General features: G+C 33.2%; 4 protein-coding genes across 5 annotated transcripts; 1 reads left to right on the forward strand and 3 right to left on the reverse strand.

The window, feature by feature from the left end:
* Positions 1-257: 257 nt before the first annotated feature.
* On the reverse strand, positions 258-2,564 carry LOC105331660 (RNA-directed DNA polymerase from mobile element jockey). The gene is given in 3 exon segments (XM_066072139.1): positions 258-1,226; positions 1,229-1,720; positions 2,547-2,564. Coding segments are annotated over 3 exon segments (1,065 nt in total). The 3' UTR covers positions 258-671.
* A 582-nt stretch (positions 2,565-3,146) lies between these two features.
* LOC105331661 (mitochondrial import inner membrane translocase subunit Tim8) lies at positions 3,147-6,062 on the reverse strand. Of its 2 annotated transcripts, XM_020068671.3 has the most exons (4): positions 6,010-6,062; positions 5,267-5,307; positions 3,717-3,766; positions 3,147-3,572 (listed from the first exon to the last, which is right to left on the reverse strand). In XM_020068671.3, exons 1-4 carry the CDS (start codon positions 6,045-6,047, stop codon positions 3,372-3,374), a joined length of 330 nt encoding a protein of 109 aa, XP_019924230.3. In that variant the 5' UTR covers positions 6,048-6,062; the 3' UTR covers positions 3,147-3,371. The 2 variants fall into 2 exon arrangements, with proteins under 2 accessions (XP_019924230.3, XP_065933321.1); XM_066077249.1 differs by lacking the exon at positions 5,267-5,307 and having other exon boundaries at positions 6,010-6,028.
* Positions 6,063-6,785: 723 nt separating this feature from the next.
* Positions 6,786-15,986, forward strand: LOC105331662 (uncharacterized). Its single transcript, XM_011433942.4, has 9 exons — positions 6,786-7,762; positions 9,621-9,719; positions 9,893-10,165; positions 10,396-10,588; positions 14,172-14,276; positions 14,425-14,609; positions 14,727-14,991; positions 15,250-15,568; positions 15,738-15,986. Coding segments are annotated over exons 1-9 (2,376 nt in total). The 5' UTR covers positions 6,786-6,826; the 3' UTR covers positions 15,739-15,986.
* Positions 15,987-16,412: 426 nt separating this feature from the next.
* LOC105331663 (large ribosomal subunit protein uL22m) lies at positions 16,413-24,176 on the reverse strand. Its single transcript, XM_011433943.4, has 7 exons — positions 24,039-24,176; positions 23,864-23,912; positions 22,877-23,063; positions 21,570-21,635; positions 20,993-21,070; positions 20,803-20,872; positions 16,413-16,649 (listed from the first exon to the last, which is right to left on the reverse strand). The coding sequence occupies exons 1-7, from the start codon at positions 24,043-24,045 to the stop codon at positions 16,432-16,434; spliced, it is 675 nt and encodes a 224-aa protein (XP_011432245.3). The 5' UTR covers positions 24,046-24,176; the 3' UTR covers positions 16,413-16,431.
* Positions 24,177-24,491: the final 315 nt, after the last annotated feature.

Raw genomic sequence — 24,491 nt, forward strand, 5'->3', positions numbered from 1 at the left:
ATAGGGTCTACTCAGCGCCCTGGCGCCAGAAATCGGTGTTAATATTGCCCGTTTTGGGACCGGGGATCCCGGGGGGACACCCGTGCCCCCAAGAATCCGGTGTCACTAGGGTGTCACAAGTCCTAGTTTGGGCGCTAGGCGCTCTGTTTAGAATTTTTTTTTTGATCGGGATCGGAAAATTCCGTCTATATAGTCGATAAATGTAAACAAACTTCGTTATTGCTGAGTAGCTTATTGCTGAGTAGCTTGACTTTGGTTTCACATCAACATCAACCATTCCAACTGAACCCTAAAATTAGAATTAGATCGGATAAAATATGTTGTTTCCGGAAAACAGTATCGGATGCAGCGCAGTTAATAGAACTTGCGTTTATCAACTTCAAAGATTGAAAAAATATTTTTTTTTCTGAAGAAAGAAAATATGCATAGATTTGATCTATAACAAAATTCAAACATATTCTTTTAAAAAAAATCTTAAAATTAATCTTACAATTTTCCTTTGTCTCTGACGAATTGAAATAGAATAGAATGGTTTTCTTATTTTTCTATCATATTACTCGATTTCTTCTTCTTTCAATACAGTTCATCCCTCGGTTGGCCGAGTATTGTCGAACTCTGTACATGCGCGCAGCGGCGAAGGACTGTACACTTAAAAGAGTTCTTTTTACAGGTTAAAACAGGGTTAAAAACGGTGTTCGACTTATTCCGCCAACTGGACCCCCTCCAGCGTTGGTAAGATTACTAGTGTGTCTGTCAAGGTATTCCATAGGCGGATGGCTGAGGGGAAGAAGGAATACTGGTGAGTCTTGATCCGGGACTGCATGTGGCACGATGAATCTCATGGAATGTCCTCTGGTTGTGGTGGTAATAACTGGGGTCAGGTAGACTTGAGATGGAATTGCAATCAGGTTATATACTATCCTGTACATCATGATCAATTTCATGTTTTGGCGTCGTTGTTGCAGTAACGGCCAGTTTAGGTCTTTTATCATCTTTGATACGCTGCTGTATGTTGAGAAGTCCCCATTGACAAAACGTGCCGCTCTGCGTTGGACCTGTTCCAATTTGTCAATGTTTTGTTTGGTATATGGGTCCCATATTGTGGCAGCGTATTCGACGTTAGGTCTGACAAGGGTAGTATAACACTGGGCTTTTACTTTCTTGCTACAGCTGCTGATGTTGCGTCGCAGGAAGGCACAGGTGGAGTTTGCCTTCTTGGTTATAATTCGATATGTTTGTTCCATGTCATGTTGGTGCTGAAGGTTAGGCCCAGGTATTTAGCATGGGTTACATGAGCTAATATCTTTCCATGGATGTTATAGTCATGGTACACATGTGATCTCTTGTTGGTTATGTTGATCACCTCACACTTGTCTGGGTTGAATTCCATAAGCCAGGTTTGTTCCCATCTTTGAAGAGTGTCCAGGTCTTTTTGGAGTTCTTTAGCATCCTCTATACTGTTGATAGTTCGGTATAAGAGACAATCGTCAGCAAATAGTCTGGCTGTTGATGATATGTTCTCTGGCATGTCGTTTATGAACAGAAGAAATAGTAGCGGTCCCAGTACAGTTCCTTGAGGGACGCCTGATGTTACGGTCGATGACGTTGAATGCTTTCCTTCTAAGACTACTTCTTGTTTTCGTTCTCCCAGAAAGTCGCTGATCCAGTTATTAAGGTTATCTCTAATGCCGTAATGTTTAATTTTTTTTTTGCTTATATACTATATAAATAACACTTCAGACATGATAAATGATTAATTTACGTCATATTCAGGTTGACTTTTTTAATACATGGCATAATGCACTAATTAAAGAATCTGTTTTTATCAATAGCATGCGTGTGGGTAAATGGGGGGGGGGGGGGGGGTGTCTGTTCGTTCGCCCTTGACGCCGTTCGCTCTAGTTTTCGTTCGCCCTAGGTCCGTTCGCTCTTGACGCCGTTCGCACTGTGTCCGTTCGCCTTAATTTTATATAGGATTAATTAATTTATATATTTTTGTGTATTCTGGTCAATTTAAACATTTTGAAAGATACATATATGATTAATGAAAACAATACCGCCCTTAATTTCTACTTCTACATAATAATCACCATGGATGACAGTAGTTTGATACAGTTACATGTTCCACTTCCGTATATATCTCATTTAGAGATCAAAGGATTGTGTTATGTAAATTCTTTAAAGATAGAATAGGTGAAAATCATCTGCTAAGCTTCTGAATGAGCCAATTAAAGTCTCAAATTCTTTAATTGTTTAAAAAACACCAAGCAAATCATTATTAAAACAAGAAGACGGTTATCGACAATTTACGGCAATAAAATCTTACAATTACGTCTTTTTTCATGAAGGAAAAACATATCATAAATTAATATAAGTTAACAAGTTTTAAGTTAAAAGTAAATGAAATAACTTATGATATGGTTTTTTTTATAAACAAGGAGCGAACGAGGTTTAAGGCGAACGATTATTTGGGCAAACGATAATTATAGAGCGAAGGGACCTAGAGCGAACGGACTAAGGCGAACATGTGGATAGGGCGAACGCACCCGATACCTCTGTGCCATACCCTGGGATTTACATAATCATTGCATATCAAATTTATTTTTTATAATTTCAGCTAAACCACTTGTCCTCCATGTGTTTTTCTTAAATGTGATTTTAAATTTTTTTAAATGTCACGAGGTGCCCTTTAACCCTATGTATAACCTTGCAGATTTAGCAGATTTCTTCTTCTTCAAAGTTCTATGTGTCTTAAGTGTTTTCAAAGAGTTCTAATATGTCTAGTAAAGTGTTTTTAAAGAGTTAGTTGTTTGTATTCAATTTTCTCTTCTCAGCTGCAATAGTGGTATTTTGATGTGAGCTGTACAAAGAATATTTCAAAAGTTCACATACAAATCCAAATAGTCACCACACAACCGTTTTGTTAATATCTTGGTAGAAATGTGTTTTTTTCATCAGGTATTTAGAAAGCCCATTTGTATGTTTCTAGTGAGAATTACACTTTTCTAAAGATATCAAACTTTTAATCAAAGGCTCAGCTCACTTATTTAGGACAGCTATTTCAAATTAATATTCAATATAGCCTTCACACAATTTACAATTTCAATTGGTTTGTTTTGTTTTCATATACAAATACAAAATGTATATTTCATTGAATACATAGGTATTTTAATGCTTCATTTACAATGTCATGAGACCTTTTTACAACCTTCTGTACAGTTTACATGTATGGTAAATTGTACTCCAATAACGATGTAAAATATGTAATAGGTAAAGTACATGTACTTAAATTGCCCAAAGGTATTCATAATAATGCCTCATATCAAAATGTGACAAATTCATTCTTAAGTCTTCAGCTTCTAATGCCATTATCACATCCGTCCCATTGACAGTTTCTCCTGAAAGCGTTTTTGGATCGCTACAGCGGTGTCCACATATCTCTCCACACAGTTCACGATACAACTCTCCGTCTTGCCATCAAACTTGGCAGACATTGAGCCGACACACATGTCCCAACACATCTCACTCTTCTGGAATATTTCCTGTTGAATCTTGCCTTTCTGGCGCTCCAGCTGAAATAAAGAGTTCATTTAATTTCTTTCATCATAGTGTATTGTACAGTCTACTTGAGATTCTGGATAATCAAAGCAAACTACATTAAGTGCAGTTATTATGGACTCATTTGATATTGCCATGATCGATGTTTTTAGTTTTACCTCTAGATCTTGTGCAAGTTGCTGATCTATTTGTCCAGAATCCATGGTATCTGTAAAGTTAACATAATATCAATTATTTAATTTAAAACGTGTAAAGATAATCAACACAACTATTAAATAATAAGATTCAACAGAATGCCATAAAAAAAACTCGTTATTTTTAATAAATATCTGCAGGAGATACTAATGAAACCAGTAGAGTTTTGAATTCGCATTCTGTTTTTTTTTTAAAAATATGAATTACTCCCTAATACAGTTAGTATATTTAAGTCTACATGCATGCAAGATATCTACTTAGTATCCATTTCAACCTTTTGTGAATAAAACTGTTTATTTTATAACTGATTAATTCCTAGCTCTCTGATTGACTCATATCCAACTGTGATGAGTGTCTAAAAAAACCCAGAATGTTATATTCACCCACACGTGACCTAGGATGTCAAAATAACATTTGATTTTCTCTACATTGGACTAAAAGTGGATTGTCCAATGAAATTTCATGTTTCTCAATTTGTTCAGCTATGGCTTCAAACTAAAATCTTTGCTTGATAATACTCAATTTAATATGTCTGTATCAACTCGTCGCTGAATCTTAAAATAAAATAATTATTGCTGGGTTTTTTTATCAATACGATGATTTAGCTACCCGCGTAGTACAAATTCACCTAACATCCTACTCGGTGAATATTGTACTTTTTGGGTAGCTAATCATCATATTGACCTTAAAAAAAGTAATAATTGTATATTGTCACTCCAACTTTGTATTGAATACTGTGTTATTTTGTGCAATTTTTTCCCTTCTTCCCTTGCAAAAAGTTTTGCCCTGTCTTGAATTTGACCATATAAGTTATGTTTAAAGAGAGATAATTTGAGACGTTAGAATTTGTCTAGTCTTAATTTCCCGTTGACAACGAGGGTGAAATGTGCGAAAATAAAATGGGGCGAATATTTCCTTACACAGTTTGAAATTATACATGTATATATTGTATTGTAATGTTTATTGGTCAACAGCTGTACAGCTCATAGACATATACAATTAATATACACATGTTACAATACATATACATGTACTGGTCAGTTGAAAAAGGCAAGTTTATACATGAAGTTTTCTGATTACAAAAGCATTCTTAATATATTTACCTAAATTGCACAAATCTTTAACATTTTGTGTTGACAATAATATAATTAATTTAAAGACAGAGGGTTTAATATAATAAAACTTCTTAAGGAATTTTTCTCTTAAGTTACAGTAATAGGGACATTTCAATATAAAATGATATTCATTTTCTATATCTAAAGTACATAGAGGACATAAAGGAACATTGTTATATCTGCCAGTTTCGATGGTAAGACAATGAGATGATATATCAGAGGAGATAATCTCAGATTATATATTATCCTTTCGCCTTATTCAATTTTAAAAGCTTATTGATCTATTGATAAAATTCCAGAGCCCTGTGATGTAACAATGATCAGCATCACAACAAGTAATCTCAGCAAGATGCGTCAAAACTGAATTTGACTGAATTCAGACATTAAATTTGACTTACGTCTCTTGCGATGAATCTCGCTGGCATTACAAAATAAGTTGCTATATTAAAATGAAACTGTACAGAATTAGCTGCAGGTCTGAAGCTCCCGGTCTGAAAAAATTTGGATGGAGGACCTGGGAGCTACAGGGCCACCCATTGAAAAAATTGTATATTTATTGCGCAGAAAAACGTGTGCTAGTTTTGGACTGATTTACCTTATTTATACGCAAATTCTGTGAAAACAATTAGAACCATTAAATTCTTCATGCAACTTACTACTGATATCGCCTCTTTATTTGCCTCAGACTTTCTCCGAAACACGCTACCAACTTCGGAAAATCACGTATGTTGAATTTACACCGAGATCGAGAGTCACCATTTTTACATGTAAACAAAGTGCACCACATGAATTTACGGGACTGGTGATGGTGTTTAAAAGACTATCCAAGGCAAGTGAAGAGATGATATCAGACCTGCAGCTAGTACAGAATGATTGATATTTCTAGATCCAAAAAATATAGTAGACTATGTCAATATACATGGAAAATCATTGGGTAAATCCTACGTCATTTTTACTGCCAATTAATTTAATGACCAGACAAAAGAAATTTAGCTCTCTCTTTTGTAGATCTTTTAGAGAGGTCCAGATTGTATCTAGATGGAGCCCTGCCTAATACAAAACGCTTTAGCATTATTGTTCATTTCGCTTGATTCATGAATAGATAAAAAATGGTGAACTTAAATTATTGCGTCAACCATACACATAGTTGGATGTAAAATAAATTCGAGTTGATCTCATGTCTCAGCCCTATTGTTCATTGCGCTTGAAAAGATAAAAAATAGCAAACTTAAATAATTGCGTCAACCATACACAGAGATGAATGTAAAGTAAATTCGAGTTGATCTCATGTCTCATACATGTAAATTCTCAGACAAGTAAATTCCAGTTGATCTCATGTCTCAGACATGTAACTTCTCAAACAAGTAAATTCCAGTTGATCTCATGCCTGTGACGTGAGATCAGCTCGAATTTACTTTACATCCATCTCTGTGTATGGTTGACGCAATAGTTCAAGTTTTTTGGGGGTTTTTTATAACCTTTTCAAGCGCAATGAACAATAGAGCTAAAGCGTTTTTGTATTTCCCTCTACCAATAATGAATCGATAAGAAATTAAATTATATAGCCTAAATAATACTTACGACAATAATATTCAGATATTAATAAGCACGTGTGACCTTCCGTCTTATTTTTTTTCTAAATATGAATTTCGAACCCGATCTAAATATTTTTCGTTGTTAGTTTTTATTGATTTTTCTTTTGTAATACTGATTGTAGCCTTTTAAAATGTTTTTGTACTTCTTTAAAGACCATTTGGCATCATCATTTTAAATATAAAAATAATAATCAATCAAGTCTTGCAGTGACTATTCCTTGTGACGTATTGGACATTATGACGTAATCAATACTTGTGACGTATTGGACATTATGACGTAATCAATACTTTTGATGTATCGGGTATTATGACGTATTGTGTCTCTAGGTAATAAATTGATAGATTATAACAGCATCAGTAAAAATGTCTCGATCTTTTTCGAAAGATGTTCATGAACGAGCTCGCTTGAAAGCACAAGCACGCATTTTAGAATGGGTGGAACAAACAAAATCTGCAGGAATTACTCGCCTTCATGATCGATATGGAGAAGTTTTCAAACGAGTCGAATACAAGAGTATTGAGAACAATGCAAATAAGGCTTCAAATGAAGAACCCAACAAACAACAATCAAAAGGGAAATCTAAGGCCAAACAAAAAGATACTATAGCTCCAGATACCCGTAAGACTCCAGAGCGGTGTAAAAGCAGGCAGACCCCAGATTCTAGGAAATGGATGCAACAGGACAACCGCAGTTCCCATAATCGGAGCTCTAGGGCTGGGTTTACCAGCGTCTGTAGTGTAGAAGCGGTGTCGCTCCTGTGTGATGATGAAACAGCAAAGAATTGCGAGTCTTCTTTTAATCTAGATCATGTACTAGATGGGAAAGTGCCAAGAAAATTCAAACACGATAGGGACTCCATTCGAATCATACGCGGGACTGCAAAATTTAAACCAAAAACTTACAGAACGATTCAACAGAAGAAGTTGTATGACAGTTGCGAAAAATGTAATGTGGTCCGAGAGTCTGATATTGATCAAAGTCTCAAAAGGATTAGAAGAAAAAGTGTTTTTCGAAGAAAGCAGAAGCAAAAACACCAACCAAAGAAAGGAGGAGAGGACAAGGGTCCCTTCTACGTCATCACATCATCAGAAGGCGTGGAACTGAAAAGATCCTCGACCACGACAGTCCAGCGCCACACCCATTCCAGATCCGGGTTACTGCCCCAGCTAAATGAGATTTGTGCTAGTGACACGGAGCTCCCTACGAGCTTGCGCACGGCATCGTCCTTGGCCATCGGAACTGAACATTCCGAAGATATTGTAGCAAGGCCGATTTCAGCGTCCAAAATCACTCAACATGTATGTAAAGGGCTATTTATTTTTTGTAGCATAATCAAACGGAATTATTACAAAGCGATTCTACAATGATACATGTGCATAACTTCTTCATATGAAAAATAACTACCTGTTTTTTCTTCGATAGGGGAAAATAAAGTGCCGGAATTTTTATTCTAACACCGGTCAAAAGTTCAATTTCAAATTTAAAAGCTGTGAGCATCTTTACTTTGTTAAAACCTTGATACAGCCTCTCCTTCTAAAGGTAATTAGTTAAAATCACTTTTGATGATGATATTGGACTATCCTCCTTTTAGATAGGATGACTTCATATTGGAAAACAATTTCCCTCGAGGCAAAAATCTTACAGAATATTTTCAATTTCCTGCCGAAATTTAACGACTTCCCTTAGACATTTAAATTATGATAGGGTTTGAATGAAAAATTAATAAAATAAATGTCCAGTAGGAAATTTTCAAGAAATGTAATTGTGATTTTCTATGCTTGTATATTCTCTTAAAAAATATTTTTCTCTCTCATGAATCCATTGTATATTTTGAAGCAATTTACCTGAACTGTCAGGTCAGACACCTAATCACCAAAAAGTGGTCATAAACCTTTACCCGATGAGTGTATTTACAGGTATTTAAGGAATGAATTTAATATTTATTTGTTTTATACGATATAAAATGGTTTTAGACAGTTTACGCTTTATAAACCGCGAATTCATTGTTTATAATTTTTTTCACTTTTCATTGTAGATAAAAACGGTCATTTGATCTTTAAAATGACGTAAAATTGTTGAAAATTCAAACGTAACGTCAGGCGTATTGATACGTTTTTGACGTTATTCCTACTATGATGTAGGCAACATTCTTTATACGATATAAAATAATTTTTTAGCCAATCAGAAAGCGCGTTACAACCAGAATTAAATTATAATACGAATATTAGGCAGATCAATTTATATTAATAAGTCATAAATAAATAAGAATATTTGACTTAAATGATTAAATTTTCAGATTAAAAAAAAAAAACCAACCAAACAAACTCTATCCGACAAACCCATAAAAAAATCAAAGTACTGAAGAACTGTTGGGAGTTGATTGTATTGATTATTATCAATTTTAAAATCAACGATATGTTATGCAAATCTTTATAATATGAATTCTCGAACTTTTCCGACAAGAATTTCGAGAAAACCCCATATGAATCATGTTGTGTAATATTTAAAGATAGAATTAATTCCATCAAACTGTGTATCAGTAATCGAAATGTTTCGTCTCAATATTGAACTCTAGTCTCGTTCAACCAGACACTCGGCTGTCTCCGTTAATCTCCGACTACCAAGAGAGACTCTCTGCTTGTCGGAGTTTTACGGAGACAGCGGAGCGTCTGGTTGAACGAGACTCTAGCGTAGGAATACATGCAACTACAAAAACAATTGATTTGTTCGTACTATATAATTTCTGACTATTTTCAAGGTATTAATAGATACTTTTCATTTGAAAAACAATGGTACAGCATAAAGTACACCGAATTTATCTATTATTTTTAAGATCTACGTCTTGTCAGCGCTTAGGTCCAAACACTGTTTCACTTTCGGTTTGCCATAGTAACTGCATAGGAGAGTTGATTAAAATCAACTAAAAAAACCATGCACATTATATTAACAACAAAAAAGTTCCCCATTCTATCTTTGTTTTGAACATATTTTATTGATTACTCAAAAGGATCAGAAACAAGTTCTTACAATTTACTACTAGTAGCTCTTCTTTTACACCTTTTGGAGTGATGGCCACAGAATACAATTATTCAATACATCTATCAAGCATATTCAAATATTATCCATTTGTTGAACTTCTTCCCTGTTTATTTGTAGACAATACCTATTTTACCAACATTGCGTCGAGTGAAGTCGGGTAAGAAAAAATGCAAAGCGGATCCCCAACAACCTGTCAAAGTCGATTATATCAAGCCGGTAAGCCAAACATGTCAATAGACAATAATTTTTGTTCATTCAACTCTAGAACAAGTAAGAGCAAATACATACAAATATAATTGTCTTGCTTTTAAATAATACTAGGCTGCCTGCAGTTTAATACATTCGTTGTTGAAGATTCTACTGTTTGTTTTGGGTTTTTTTTTATACAGACTCATTACACACTTAAAAGATACATCAGAAAAATAATGAATGTATTGCATCTGCTGCGGGTAACAAGACAAAAGGTCAAAGTGGATCTCCTTGCCGAATGCCAAAATCAAAAGCGGCAAGATGAGAGAAAGTCCAAAAAAGAGCATTTGACGTTTGATCCTAGTTATTTCAGAGCGGCCACAACAACTTACGGGGGATTGTCGACCAGCGCTAGAACTGCTTTGTGGAAGCCAATCGGTCACAGAACTCCAGATGATGTTCGAATCCTTACTGTAAGATTTCGTCTCGCTATATTCAGCAATATGGATAAAGTGTATTATATTCTTCAAAATGACATTTTTGAACGATATGCAAATATCATTGATTAATGTTATCAGAAAAATAAGTTCAATTTTTTTCTTCCTCTACATTAACACCATGACCATTACAACACAACTTGTTTCAAGTTACTATGCATACATGAAAATAATTAAAATGTTTTTTGGGTTTTTTTTAATTACAGGAAGTTATATATCGTTTGCCGTTTTTCACCAAGTACTCCCGCTCTGTGAAGGAAAAACTGGCACAGGTAGTCTGGTACGACCAGTTTGAAAATGACAGGATCATCATACGGCAAGGAGACTTGGGATCCAGAATGTATTTCGTCATATCCGGTTATGCATCCGTGCAAAGAACCGACATAGATCCTAGAACTAGTAAGTGAAATTATTACTGCACGTATCTATACTACTATATTAAAATAATAGACTCGAATTTTTTGTCTTTAATACCGAGAAATCGGAAGAATACTGTCTTTTGTTTTATATATTTTAAACATAATTGGTACTTGAAGATTACCAATTTGTTTTTATTTTTTCTCAGTTAAGCTTCGCTAATTAATAATCAACGAAAATTCCTCAAAAATTCCCGGAAATCACTTGGATTTTTTGGATTTTACAATCTTGCGCTTGCGCAATACATTCACGCTAACGGGATCTTTAGTTTACGTTTCCACAATATCACATCTGCATGAATGATAAAACATATACGGGTAAATTTTCATTGGACTTTTGCTATATATTCTGTTCATATATATTAATGATTTCTTATGAGAGAAAGTATAAAATAACAAATATACATTTCAAGTACATGTAAGTACTTAATTACTTTTGTCTTCGTGATGACAAAAATATTTGATTACATAAAAAGTTACATTATATTTGTTAGAGTGAAGATAGAATATGTTTTATCGTAAAAATGAATAATGTCCTACGGACCCAGTTTTACAAAGAAAATACGTGTACATTGGTGAAAAAGTGTTGAATTCTTCCATTCTGTGGATTAAAATTTTTAGATAAAAGGTATTTGCAGTCTGAAAAAGGTTTGTTGTGATGAATTTGACTGTTATTTTCAAGGCAACTTCATTAACTTTCTCCATAATCGTTCCGGAGCGATTCTGCAATTTTCTGCTACATTACGGGTATAACGGAGGCATTCTAACTGTGGGGATTGCCTTTCCCGAGACACAGTTAGATTTACCAAACTAAGGAAAGTGTAGTGAAATTAATACCATTATTGTAGGCTTATAGCTTTGTTATTCAAATTTCAATAATAAACTGTGTCGATGTACCTATTCGTAAGTGTCCGATATGCAATGTCAACCCGTGCACGCACGGGTCAAAGTCTAGTATATATATATATATATACACTGAACGAAAGTTCTCAGTGTTTACTAAGTATTATGTATTTACTGTATGAAATACATTGTAAGTATATATTTTGCTGTCGGTATGTTTGATTCCCAATTATTTTCAAATAGGTAAGAACGATGCATTGACCTTGACCTTTTGTTACGACCCGAGACATTGACCTTTATTAAATATCACAAACATTTCCGGTTGATTGAATTTCCTTCAGAGCTTTAATTTTGTACTGTTTGGCATTTATGGAAGAGAAAAATTATATCAAAATAACGTTTCGTTCGGATTTAAAACAATGTTGTGGATAAAATAAACAGCAAATAAAGTGAGTACAGTCTGTCGTAGAAACAATGCAGACACCAATATTCCAACAGCTCCGGCTGTTTTCTCAAAGATCAATTTTGCCATATTCAATGTTTTTTGTTTCTTTTTAAACTCTCACTAAAGACTAATGTCAATCCCAAAAAATTGCCAATGAAAAATAGCAATTTGATGTTCTGACATTTCGTCACGGGTAATTGATTTCATTCAGTGTTTCCCCTTTTCATATGTGCCTTTGATGAAAAGGCATATCAGTTACCAAATGTTGAAAATTACACATCATTTTATCTCGTAATTTTAGTTAAAAATTAAAGTTATTTTATTTATCATGGTGAACACTTAAAAGTTTTGTTGAATGTATATTACATGTAATGAGGAAAGAAGACTAAAACAGCTAAGATATGTAAATAAATGTACTGTAATGTTGTACAGATTAGAATAAATGCAAAAAGTATAAAATATATGTGAAATAAATTCAGGATACTGGTTTTCATCAAATTAAGTAATATTTCAAATTTTCCTGACATTGTTCACACAATGTTCAGCGAAAACGTTGTTTACACTATTATTATATCTTATGACAAAAAGTCAGAAGGATAAGAAATAGACAAATTATAGATTAAGTTTGGTGTACTCCCCTACCTATGCAGTGTCACGACCGTAGCATTTACTCCTTTTGCAGTTGAGGCAAAAGGTTCAACATGTACATGTTTTACAGTAAAAGACTAAAATTATCATTTCTCGGACAGGAAACTTGGGTAATATAGTTCTAGATAAAAGAAACAGAAAAAAACTTTAAGAAAACAAATTAAGAAAAAAATGGTGGTAGGAGATTTATGTACACTAAACAAAATCAGATTCTACAGAGATTTTGAACAAGGTACAAGTGGATCACCAAACTGTTAGATCTACCATAAAGATACTAGACAGAAAGCTGAATAAATAAAGCACTATAGAAATAGCTAACGACAAGAACAATTAATCGTCAAATAATCGGGACAATTAGTCAGGTTTGAATAATTTAGTCAGTGCAACCGGAACTTCCCTGTGCTGTTCCTCTCCGTGTTCGTCCAATGCAAGGTCATGGTCAATAATTACGACTTTAGTGACCATCAAGGTTGAAATGCTCTGCGGCTGGTTTTTATTTTGTTTGTTTGTCGTGTCTGATTATTATGCGGATGTCACATGCTTTCCTAACGTATTAATTAGAGTAAACCTAATTATAAATGATGAGATGTAAATACTATTGTCTGTGCGACAAGACGTGCTACCCGATATTTTGTTGTTGGGACCCGTAATGGGACTAGAATACCAAACTGTTCGTTTCAGTGCTGTTCTTGCACAAACGGCATCTGACCTCGGAACAAGTTTTAAGCCACCGTTGGGTAATGAGTTGTCTAATCTCGCTCTCACTAAGTACTGTGCCTTGATGTTCTTCAGAGGTTTGATATATGCAGCCATCTGTGGATCATTGAAAAGGTCTGTCATTTTCTCATTCCTGTAAAGAATGGGCAATTCCTTTTTAGGATGCTGTCAGTCAATGTGTTTAAGGACGGGATGATATGCTGTGACAAGTGAAACCCTACTATGGTCAATTTTCTCTATGTATCGCAAAAGGGTTTCCATATTTTTCGTGGTTATCTCACCAATTGCAAAGTGCACTGTGTTTAAGTTTTGTAGCCTCAATAACACAAATGGGATTTCAATATTTCATCAGATTATATGCGTAGTTTTCTAAAAAGCTGATGAGGATGGTAGCTATATAGACGACTCCGTCAGTGACTTTATATCGACATCTTTCAGATGTTTGAATTTTTGATACCTGTAAATCTGGTGAGTTCATGGCTTCCCAAACTTAACATAAGATTAAAAAATTCATAAAAAGGTTGTCGCATTTTTCTCCATTACACTACGACTGTGAATTATTTACGTGCTGTTTGATAATATATCAATTAACCCGGGTTATGTGCTTTTCTACGACGTCCGTAATCATTATACCATATAAAATACTAAATTACTAGACACACGTACATCACATACATGTAGATTAACCCCAAATGGTTTTAAAGGGAAAGACGTTGCAATTTTTATTACGTTTTATTCAAGATCATGTCTTTATTTATGTCATGACTCATAGAGTTTGAATTCTTTGGAATACTTGTATACAAAAATAATTTTAACGAGGTTCTGCTTTGTGTAAGTATGCAAATGCAGCATTATTTTTAGGATGAGTGGTAATATTATATATACATGTATATAAGGCCATTTTCTGTTCCAGACTCCAAAATCATCCAGCACCTGTACGACATCAATGAAGGGTCCACCTTTGGAGAACTGGCTTTGATTAGAAACATGGTTCGAAATTTTACGGTGATTTGCAAAGGTAACTTTTTTGCAAGTTAACATTTTTCATTGAAAATGTATTTACCCAAAGACTGAATCAGAATGATCTTCCAATACGTGAATACTGATATTACATTGTACATGTACATTATGAAATTCTCGTTATATATTAATACATGTATATACAGGCGACTCGGAATTTCTTAGTTTGAGCAAGGGTGAGTTTAACTCGATATTGAGAAAGGATTACGAAGATTCCTGGAACAAACGACTGGATTTCTTTCAGAAGTCAGTCTACTTTGAAAAGATGTCAGAAGATCAAAAGCGACAGATGGCGGATATGTCAGAAATCAGGGAATATTCCAATAATCGGGTGGGCGCAATGACTTGCATACCAATTTCATTTTAGTTTACTATATAGTGCACTAACATAATTTCAGCAATTACATTATCTAAAACAGAAATCAATATAAATGTACATTTTCCCCAGGTGATCCACGGAAACGTTCCCGGGCTGACCCACCACGTCTACTTCATCCGCGCAGGAAAATGCGAAATAGTCAAGAAAGTGGGATTTGTGCGCTGTGTGTCCCCCTTTTTGCGACCGGATCTCATTTTACAGGGGTCAAAGTCTGATAAAGCCGACCCCAAGAAGTTTCTGAACAAGCCCTACGGCCGTCGTCTGCGTCGCCTCACCCCCGAGGATCACTTCCTGACAGTACTCACACTGACCGCAGGGGAGTACTTCGGTGTTGGTAAATATAAATATCATGGAATGTGGAACACTAGAAAATATTGTTCTGCAGTAAACATAAATTTTAAAATTACCAATCAATATTACTTAATGAAATTAACAATTTTTTTTCTATCGAAAACGAATATGTTCATTGTCTTATTATTTTATTTGAATCTAACGAGTGTAACTTAACCGTCTGAATTAATGATAAAAAGTTTTTAAGAAACAGTTTCTATATGTAATCCCTGTGAGCTGAGTTAAACATTCTTATTTCCAGGTGAGGATCTTACTGACACTTCTATCATAGCCAAGGGAAAAGTAGAGATTATCTCCCTTAACGCGGTTACTTTCAGTTTAAATTACACGGTCATTCAATCGATGCGAGATAATCGGGAAAACCTCATACCCTCAACCGAAGAACTCGCTAGGCAATTTGAGAAAAACAGAAAGTGGATGGAGTACAAAAGGAAAGTCATTGATGATATTGTTAAATGGAGGAAAAAGACCAACTGTGCTACCTACCAAGATGTCCCGGAGGCCATGTTGAAAGAACCTTCAATCCCACTGGATCTCATCAACTACAAAATGTTTCACTAGTATGTTTAAAGATCTATTTAAAAATCCTGTTAAGCATAGATGCGCAAGATTAGGGTTAGTAGGTTTTTTTGCCTAACCAACTCATTCATTTTCTTTTTCAACTCTTAGAATCTTTCACTTTGTTGTATGAAATATACACCTTTCCTAGTTCTTCCTTTGTATTTTCAGGTCAGAGAAGCCACATGCAATCTCAATACAATGTATTACATTAATCTGGAATATTACGTCTATTAATTATATACTACATGTATAAATAAAGTTTGGTTTAGATACAGATATACTGTATACCACTATAGAGCAAAATTGTTTTTCAATTTTGATTAAATCATTCAGCATATCTAAAAAATAATTAAATCTTTTTATACATCAAATTTCTGATCAGGAAAACTCAAACATATATTTTTTGTTCATTAAGAATCTATTTAAAATGAATAAAAAAATATTACAGCATGTGAAAATATTTTGAGTTATTTTTTAAGTATCCTCCTTTCAAATGTTACCTATGTTGTACATTATGTGATCTGTTTACTCATTTTAAATTAACCAAATGACTCTAATTAAAATTAGAACTCCCATCTGCTCCCAGGTTTTGATATGTCGCATATGTGGTAGCGTAAATAGAGGTCTGGCTTTGGTCAGATTAAGACTAAACAAACTCAATACTGGCCAAATGTATTGAAAAGTAAGTTGGTCACTAAATGTGCAACTTTAATTTTGCAATATGCACTAAAACACCAATATCATTTTCATTGTACATGTTTAAATACCAGTGAGTGGTCTATAAAACACAAGGCAAATATAAAGCCCTATTACCTTTAGATATAAAGAAAAATAAAGTATAAGGAAATTCTAAAAAATTTATTTATAGTGAAAATAATATTCGTCGTTCTCGTTGTTTCTTTATGTAATCCTCCATCTTTTCAAACCCTGTCATTTCCTCTGAGGGGTAGTACTCTTTTGGCGGGGCTCCTTCCCGAAACACAATACACACATGGCAATACCGGGTCCGCACTCGGGCAGGATACTTGAACGCCAATCGCATGGTGTATAAAATCTTTCCTTTGTTACAATATGCATGTTCTGTACCAAAAAAATGAAATAGTGAAAACAAGTGCATGTGATACAGTATAGAAGTATATGAAGGCATTAAGGAAGGAGTCTTTTTATTATCAAACATACTTCTTATAATAAGAAATGCATGAAATTTTGACACAGTCAAACGGATCATATTACTTAATGATTCTATCAGTTTAATTAAATTTGACCTTTTTGTTATTGGATAAAGGTCTAGTCAAGGTCACTACCTTTTTCCTCAATGTAAAAATTGATAAAAATAAGTGTAGCTCTTTATAGTTCTGTTGACATTTGTTTAAGATTTGAAGATTCAAATCTTCAATGAAATCATAGACCATGAGAGTGTCTATCAGCTTATACTACTAAATTGGAATAAATATTTATACTAAAATTGATATTGCTTAGCCCGCATTTCCTCTAATTTTCTTAAATTTTAAAGAAATTTTGATTATTTTTTTATGCTTCCAATAATAAAATATTTCTAATTTATATGTATTATGAAGACTTTATAGAAAGATATAAATTGACAGAAAAGCTAATATATTGACCGTTTCATAAGAGAGAAAAACTGATTTTAGTGATTTTTTCACAAAAATCAATGTATAGAATGGGTGCTTTAAAAAGCTTATAAAAATGTTATTTGATAGGCAAATCATATTTTAAAAACATATTCTGAAACCCAAGTATTACATTATTAGTTCACATTAGTAAAAAAAAATCCAACATTATTGTTATTGTTTTTAAAATGCTAAAACAGACTCATTATATATATATAATCTGCAGCAATTCTGAATTGCGCAACATGTGATATTTTCCTACGCCAAAAATATAGTCCTTGTTCCACTCTAAACATTGATTACATTTTTCTATGCCAAGTTGTATGATAGTAAAAAAGAAAGAAAAATATACTATTTAAATTTCCTTTCATCTTGATTTAATGAACAATTAATTAAATTTACGTTTGACAAGTCGAAAACCAGAAAAGACTCCTTCCTTAAGACCCTACGGATAATTTGTGAGATAAATAACTTCATTTACTTTGATATGGTGATTTAATATTCAAACATTAAGATAATATATAAACATAGGTAATCATAGATTACTAAGCTCACCGAGACGGAGCATCACCATTATGAGACATCACCTTCATAAGACCACCTTTATCATTTTATATGAAAATCATACTTTATGATCTTGGATATTCATGGATTCTGTTTTGACAAAATATCGTATATCATCTGATAAATTTTTTTATGATAATCATATGTTCATATGTTAATCAATACAATGATATAAAATTAAATATTGCATCATGTCATATTTCATCATAATAAATAAAATACCGTAATAAACAATAATGAGATTTGATATTGTAACGTATGATATGACATTGTATTGTGTTATACCTTATTGTATTTGATCACATAATACAATATCATAAAATATAATACAATATAGTATCATATTACAATATCATATTACATAATACATCATAACACTGAATCATGATATTATATTGTATAATATAGAATGATATTGTATTGAATGACACTGAAACATATTTGATACATTATATGATATTATATCATATAATACAATATAATTTGATTCCAACATTGTATCTTATCAAATGATACAATATTATGTGATATGGTAAAATATTATAAAATACATTATTATATTATACATATTGCATCATATGACACAATAAAATATATTACAATATCATATAATACAATTTCATGTGATATGATAATATATCATATAAACCAATATCATATCATACAATATCGTATGATACAATATTATATAATATTACAATATCATATAATACAATTTCATGTGATATAATTCTATATTACTGAAACCAATATCATATTATACAATATTGTATGATACAATATTATAGAATATACAATATTGTATCATAGGATACAATATAATATTTTGCAATATCTTATGTAATTGTATCATGTGATAAAATAATAAATTAAAAATACAATATAATATTATACAATATTGTATCATAATATACAATACTATACATAACAATATCATGATACATAAGCATATCATACAATATAAAAAAAATTGATACAATATCATATCGTATCATATGACTTTTTATAATATAACATATGATATCATATTGTATCATATCAAACAATATTGTTTCATATCATACAATACTTTATCATAGGAATCATGTTATATCATTTATCAACAAACACATCTATCTATCGAGCTGGTTTGAGTGAGGTAGGAGATTTCTTTAGCATCCTTGATAATGGAGATCAGGCTCTGCTTCTGAAGCAACCTCTGCATTTAATTTATAATAAAGTTAAATCAACTATGCAAGCTATCATCTATAAAACATGTGACCTGTTCCAAAAAACTAAACCTCATCCAGCATCCGAAACCTATGGCTCATATTCAGCATTCAAGCCCATCAGGTGCATTTGTATCATAAGACGCATCATCCATGCAATTTTGGTGAAGTTTGGACCAGTAATAACTAAGATATCATCATCAGAGGGCACTAGCAATTAAAACCTTAACTTCCTCCAGCATCCGCAACCTATGGCTCAGATTCAGCATCCATGCCTGTCAGGTGCATCTGTATCATAAGACACTACATCCATTCAAGTTTGGTGAAGTTAGGACAAGTAATAACTAAGATTTATTTTTTAGCATCCTTGATAATGGAGATCAAGCTCTGCATCTGAAGCTACCTCTGCGATTCATTCATATTACAGTTAAATCAACTATGCAAGTTTGAAATAGTACTATCATCTATTAAACATGTGACCTGTTCCTAAAAGCTTAACTTTATCCAGCATCCGAAACCAGACTATGCATTCAAGCCTGTCAGGTGCATCAGTATCATAAGACACACCATCCATGGAAGTCTGGTGAAGTAAGGACAAGTAATAACTAAGATATCATCATCAGAGGGCACCTGTTTCAAAAACTTTATCTAACCAGCTCTTAAAACCTTAACCTCCTCCAGCATCCGAAACCTATTGCACAGATTCAGCATTCAAGCTTGTCAGGTGCATCAGTATCATAAGACGCACCATCCATACAAGTTTGGTGAAGTTAGGACCAGTAGTAACTAAGATATAATCATCAGAGGGCACCTGCAACAAAAACTTTAACCTGCTCCAAAAACCTCAACCTCCTCCAGCATCCGAAACCTATAGCTCAGATTCAGCACTCAAGCCTGTCTGGTGCATCAGTATCATAAGGCACACCATCCATGCAAGTTTGGTGAAGTACAGACCAGCAGTAACTAAGATACTGCTATCAAAGGGCACCTGCAACAAAAACTTCAACCTGGTCCAACAACCTTAACCTCCTCCAGCATCTGAAATTTAGGACCCAGATTCAGCATCCAAGTCTTTCAAGTCCATAAGTAGGTCCAGATGCATCATCCATGCAAGTTTGGTGAAGATAGGACAAGTAATAGCTTAGATACAGGACCTGCAACAAAAACTTTAACCAGGTCCGGACGCCGACGCCGACGCCACCGCCGACGCCGAGGGTATAGCATAAGCTCTCCTTGACTTCGTCTCGGTGAGCTAAAAATGTTTTTGTAAACCTACCGGTAATCAATTACATGCTATAGGTTCATCAAACATACTCCTTGCATGTTTTTAATTTTTAACTCTGCCACAGATGTGCAGAAATGCAAAGAGGATTAGTGTTATGTAATCAATTTTTTAATTCTATAATTAAATGAAGCTTTTTGTAGGAGCACCAGAACATAGTCCTTACACTAGTATTAAATCATGCTGTCTATCATTAAAATTTTGTCTTCATATGAATTTTGAAATGATAGACAGTTATTAAGTTATTATATCAATGGTTTTTTTTTTATCAATTAAGTTTCATTCATGAACTTTTATTTACAGGTTTATATTGCAGTATCTAAGACAAGTATGATATTGTGATACCTGAAGGTGTTTGCTTCCTAGTAAAAATGCTATTGCATTCAACAAAATGATTTTCAATACAATCAAGTTTTTTGAGGAATACTTAATATATGGGATCAAAGATAAAAATAAGGAAACTTGAGCTTTTAAACTGACCTATTCACTTATGATATTCAATGCTAATGCCATTTTACATCTACAGCATACATAAAACTGAAACATACCTATCCACATATTAGAGGGGTATTCAATGCCATGTTCTCTCACTGCTATCTTCTGACCTTCCAGTAAACACTGCCAACAAAAAGGCAAAGGTAAAGATTCTATTGATAATAAACAACTTTCTATCAATATTGTGGGATAAAATTAGATTTTACAAAGAATGCTAGGTACGATATATATATAGCCACCTACATCTTTGAGTATCTTGGCTCCCTTCTGTGGCAAAAAGGACACTTTTCTAATAGCATCATCAATGGACAATCCTCTTATCTAAATAGAAAAAAATAATGTACATACATTTATATGAAAACTAATCCTAATAAATATATGCATATACCCTTAAAAGTATTATCTTGAGGGCAGGACATGAATGGTGACAAAAAGTCAAGACTAAATAATTTTTGTGACATCTTACAAATTTTGTTCATTTGTCAAATGGTAACAAAATCATTAAATATCAGATGGATGTCGATTTACATTAGTTTTTGCAGTTTCTGAACTTGATTAATATTCTACTAGTTCTAGTATTTAAATCAACATAAATATGATATGTTGCTGAAAATAGTCAAGTCAGGACCCAGAAGGAGTTGCTTCATACAATAGAGAATAGCCCTGGTACTAGTATAACACTACAAAGTACAATTTAGCATTTGACATAGATCTTATAACTTTATATTTATTAAAATACATTCAATTTTACAGGAATTATTAATAAAACCCAGTTTAAAAGTAAAAACTACTTGTTAAAATTTTTACAGTAAATTGTTACCATTGCTGTGTACTTCCACATCTTCTTCTGTGAATATCTCAAATCACGGGTCTCGTGAAAATACTCCTGATACCAACATTAAAAAATTAGTGAAATTAATTTGACAAAAGAGAAAAATCATATCAAAGTTAAGAAAACATGTTTTGACAAGTCATATTTAATATCATAATCTTTGCTAGCATTATAAAACAAGATACATGTACAATGTATGTGTGAGCCAACGCTCACTAATGATACCCCTGCACTGATGTGAATATACAGAATATGCAAAGTCAACATTTAACAAAAACATGACGTCTGACAGGTACAAAAATGAATCCCACAGTATGGTATGCCTAAACAAAGAGTGTGTTAATATTTCTAGCATCTGCGATTAATAGTTGATGAGAAATCTTTCACTAAATTTTGTTTCAAAACTTAGGCTAAACAAAGTTGTCATTTAACAGGAAGTTAACATTCGATTGGTACAAAAATTAATTCCACCATACAGCATGCCTTAACAAAGAATATGTTAAAATTTTAAGTGTCTGTGATGAATAGTTTGGAGCAGGGTATAATAATTTATATGTTTGGTCTGTTTATAGCTGCATAAGTGTATAATTTCAAAAAAGTGCATTTACAGTAATATGGGAGAAAAATGTCGGTTGAATAAGATGTATTATTTCCTAATATTCAAGTAGAGACATATTATATGAATGTGGAGAAAATTTAGAGGAGTAAATTGAAGTTGTAGAGCATTACTGTAGTTATTGAACAGTTTCTTGACACAGTAAAGACATATTAATAAGAACTGAATTAATAACTTTTTCACTTCATTAAAGCGCTACTTGTCTTTATTTGGTAATAGATTTTAAAGATCACATCCAACTTAAGTAAATAACTCTTTCCTTTCACGGACGTGCCAAGGACGATTGATTTAAATGCAATTAATTCTATTCTATAACTTATAATAAGGAAAGAAAATGACTTAAGTGTAAGAGTGAGTGTGTAATAAAGGTGTAAGCTGCATGTATACAGTAATTCTTAAATACTTTACTTCTAAAGAGTAAGCATATGTAAGGCCATCCTTAAAAATGTTTGTTTGGAATTGCCGTCTGGAGGTTTCTAGACCCAGGAGGGAGGGAGGGAGGGGGATTTTTTTTTTATTTTTCGAACTTGAAGTTAAACTAATTAAAAATGGGTAAAAAAAATCCATGGAAAAAAATTCTTTATTTTTTGCTAATAAAATTTTATTAGCAGGAGGTATTTCAATGAGGAGGGAGGCAATTCCAGACAAACAATAATTTTATTTTGGCCTAATAACTCACAATTGGTCGGGGAGGTTCTGAGGGATCTTGTGGTGGATAAACAATTGTATTGAAATCTGGAAAATCGGACTTGTCTTCTGACTGATAGAAAAAGGCATATTCTTCATTTTTTTCAGGATTGTAACTTGCTTTATAAAATGGACTAGTGTGGATGGTTTGACATACTGCAGGCCATGAACCACTTGCTCTGAAAGTGAAAAAACACATTTCACAGATTTTATGATTTAGAACATTAAATAATTAAGTGCACATGTTAATTTTACTAAATATGAAATTATCATGATAGGAAGTTCCTCAGTTAGAAGTTTTCCCTCAATAATACTTTTATTCTTACAAGGCAGCAATTATATCACTTTTGTATGATGTCTGGATACAGGCATTTGCAAAAGCTGAACAGCATGTTGTGAAAAACCACCTTGCCATCTTGCTGTTCCACAACAAGCAATACGCTAATACAACTTTGCACAACATAGTTTCATGCTAATGCAACTGTGCACAACACACAGTAGCAGTAATACAACTTTGCACAACTTATTGTAGCACTATTGCAATTTCACACAACTCACTGTCATGATGTTGCACAACACATCGTGATGCTTTTGCAATTTTACATGACTCGCTTTTTGCATTTTCACACAATACCCTGTGGTGCTGTCACACATTACACCCACAGATCAAAATCTTGAGAGCAGGATGGCAAGAGTAGTGAAGTTGTGTTAGCGCAAAATTAATGGTGCGTTGTATAACATTTTGCAAGACTCATTTTGAATGCACTAATTGGTTTAGCAGGCAAATTCTGGAATATAATACAGCAAATTTATGCATTGTCAATATTAAACTACCTAAAAAATGTACAGTTGACTCTTAGTATTGAGTAAATATGAATGTGCTTGTAAAATAGAAATCAAGACAATTCAATTATTGAGTAAATGCATCGTTCTTTGAAATAGTTTCATTGTTCACGATTTTAATTCACAATTACAGTACCTTTGTAGTAGATTTGGGATGCGTGTAAAGCTTCTTAGTGTTCTCAAGCCTGTAAATAATTTCAAAGTCAAGTTACACACCACTCAGTTTAAGCATGAAGCATAGATCAAGTATTTTGATACACGTATGTCTCCTTAACTTGCTCTTCTTGTTATAAATATTTCATCGTACTTACACTGCATTTTTCTTAATAAACTTTAAATATTAAAATTGATTTCACATTGTAAAGAATAATGTGTTATGAAAATCAAAGTCATATAGAAGTATTATTTTACAAGCAAAAAATGACTCTCATTCTAAACACCCTGAAGATTAAGACTTTGAGCAACTACTAGTCAAATAGAGATCGCTGTATGTTCCGGAATTATTTTTGTGTGTGTGTTTTAATGACGATTCTAAATATTTGTTATACAACTCACTAATTTAGAACCATGAACTTTAAAAGATTTAACAATTACAATAGAAACTTTAACAGTTACATGCATTTTGCAAAATTTTGTTCTATTCTGCACTATCACTATCACGAGAGAGAGAGAGAGAGAGAGAGAGAGAGAGAGAGAGAGAGAGAGAGAGAGAGAGAGAGAGAGAGAGAGAGAGAGAGAGACTGAGAGAGAGAGAGAGAGAGAGG

The sequence above is a fragment of the Magallana gigas genome, chromosome 2 (genome assembly GCF_963853765.1).
Source record: "Magallana gigas chromosome 2, xbMagGiga1.1, whole genome shotgun sequence".
Lineage (NCBI taxonomy): Eukaryota > Metazoa > Mollusca > Bivalvia > Ostreida > Ostreidae > Magallana > Magallana gigas.

Coding starts and splice junctions, on each gene's coding strand:
- LOC105331661 (XM_020068671.3), bottom strand. CDS start 6,047: ATGAGATCAACTCGAATTTATTTTACATCCAACTATGT. Junction 5,308..6,009: donor TATTTTACATCCAACTATGT/GTATGGTTGACG, acceptor ATTTTAATATAG/CAACTTATTTTGTAATGCCA. Junction 3,573..3,716: donor AACTTGCACAAGATCTAGAG/GTAAAACTAAAA, acceptor TCTTTATTTCAG/CTGGAGCGCCAGAAAGGCAA.
- LOC105331662 (XM_011433942.4), top strand. CDS start 6,827: ATGTCTCGATCTTTTTCGAAAGATGTTCATGAACGAGCTCGCTTGAAA. Junction 9,720..9,892: donor AAGTCGATTATATCAAGCCG/GTAAGCCAAACA, acceptor TTTTTTATACAG/ACTCATTACACACTTAAAAG. Junction 10,166..10,395: donor ATGATGTTCGAATCCTTACT/GTAAGATTTCGT, acceptor TTTTAATTACAG/GAAGTTATATATCGTTTGCC.
- LOC105331663 (XM_011433943.4), bottom strand. Junction 23,064..23,863: donor ATCCCAAATCTACTACAAAG/GTACTGTAATTG, acceptor TTTCACTTTCAG/AGCAAGTGGTTCATGGCCTG. Junction 21,071..21,569: donor TGTGGAAGTACACAGCAATG/GTAACAATTTAC, acceptor TTTTCTATTTAG/ATAAGAGGATTGTCCATTGA.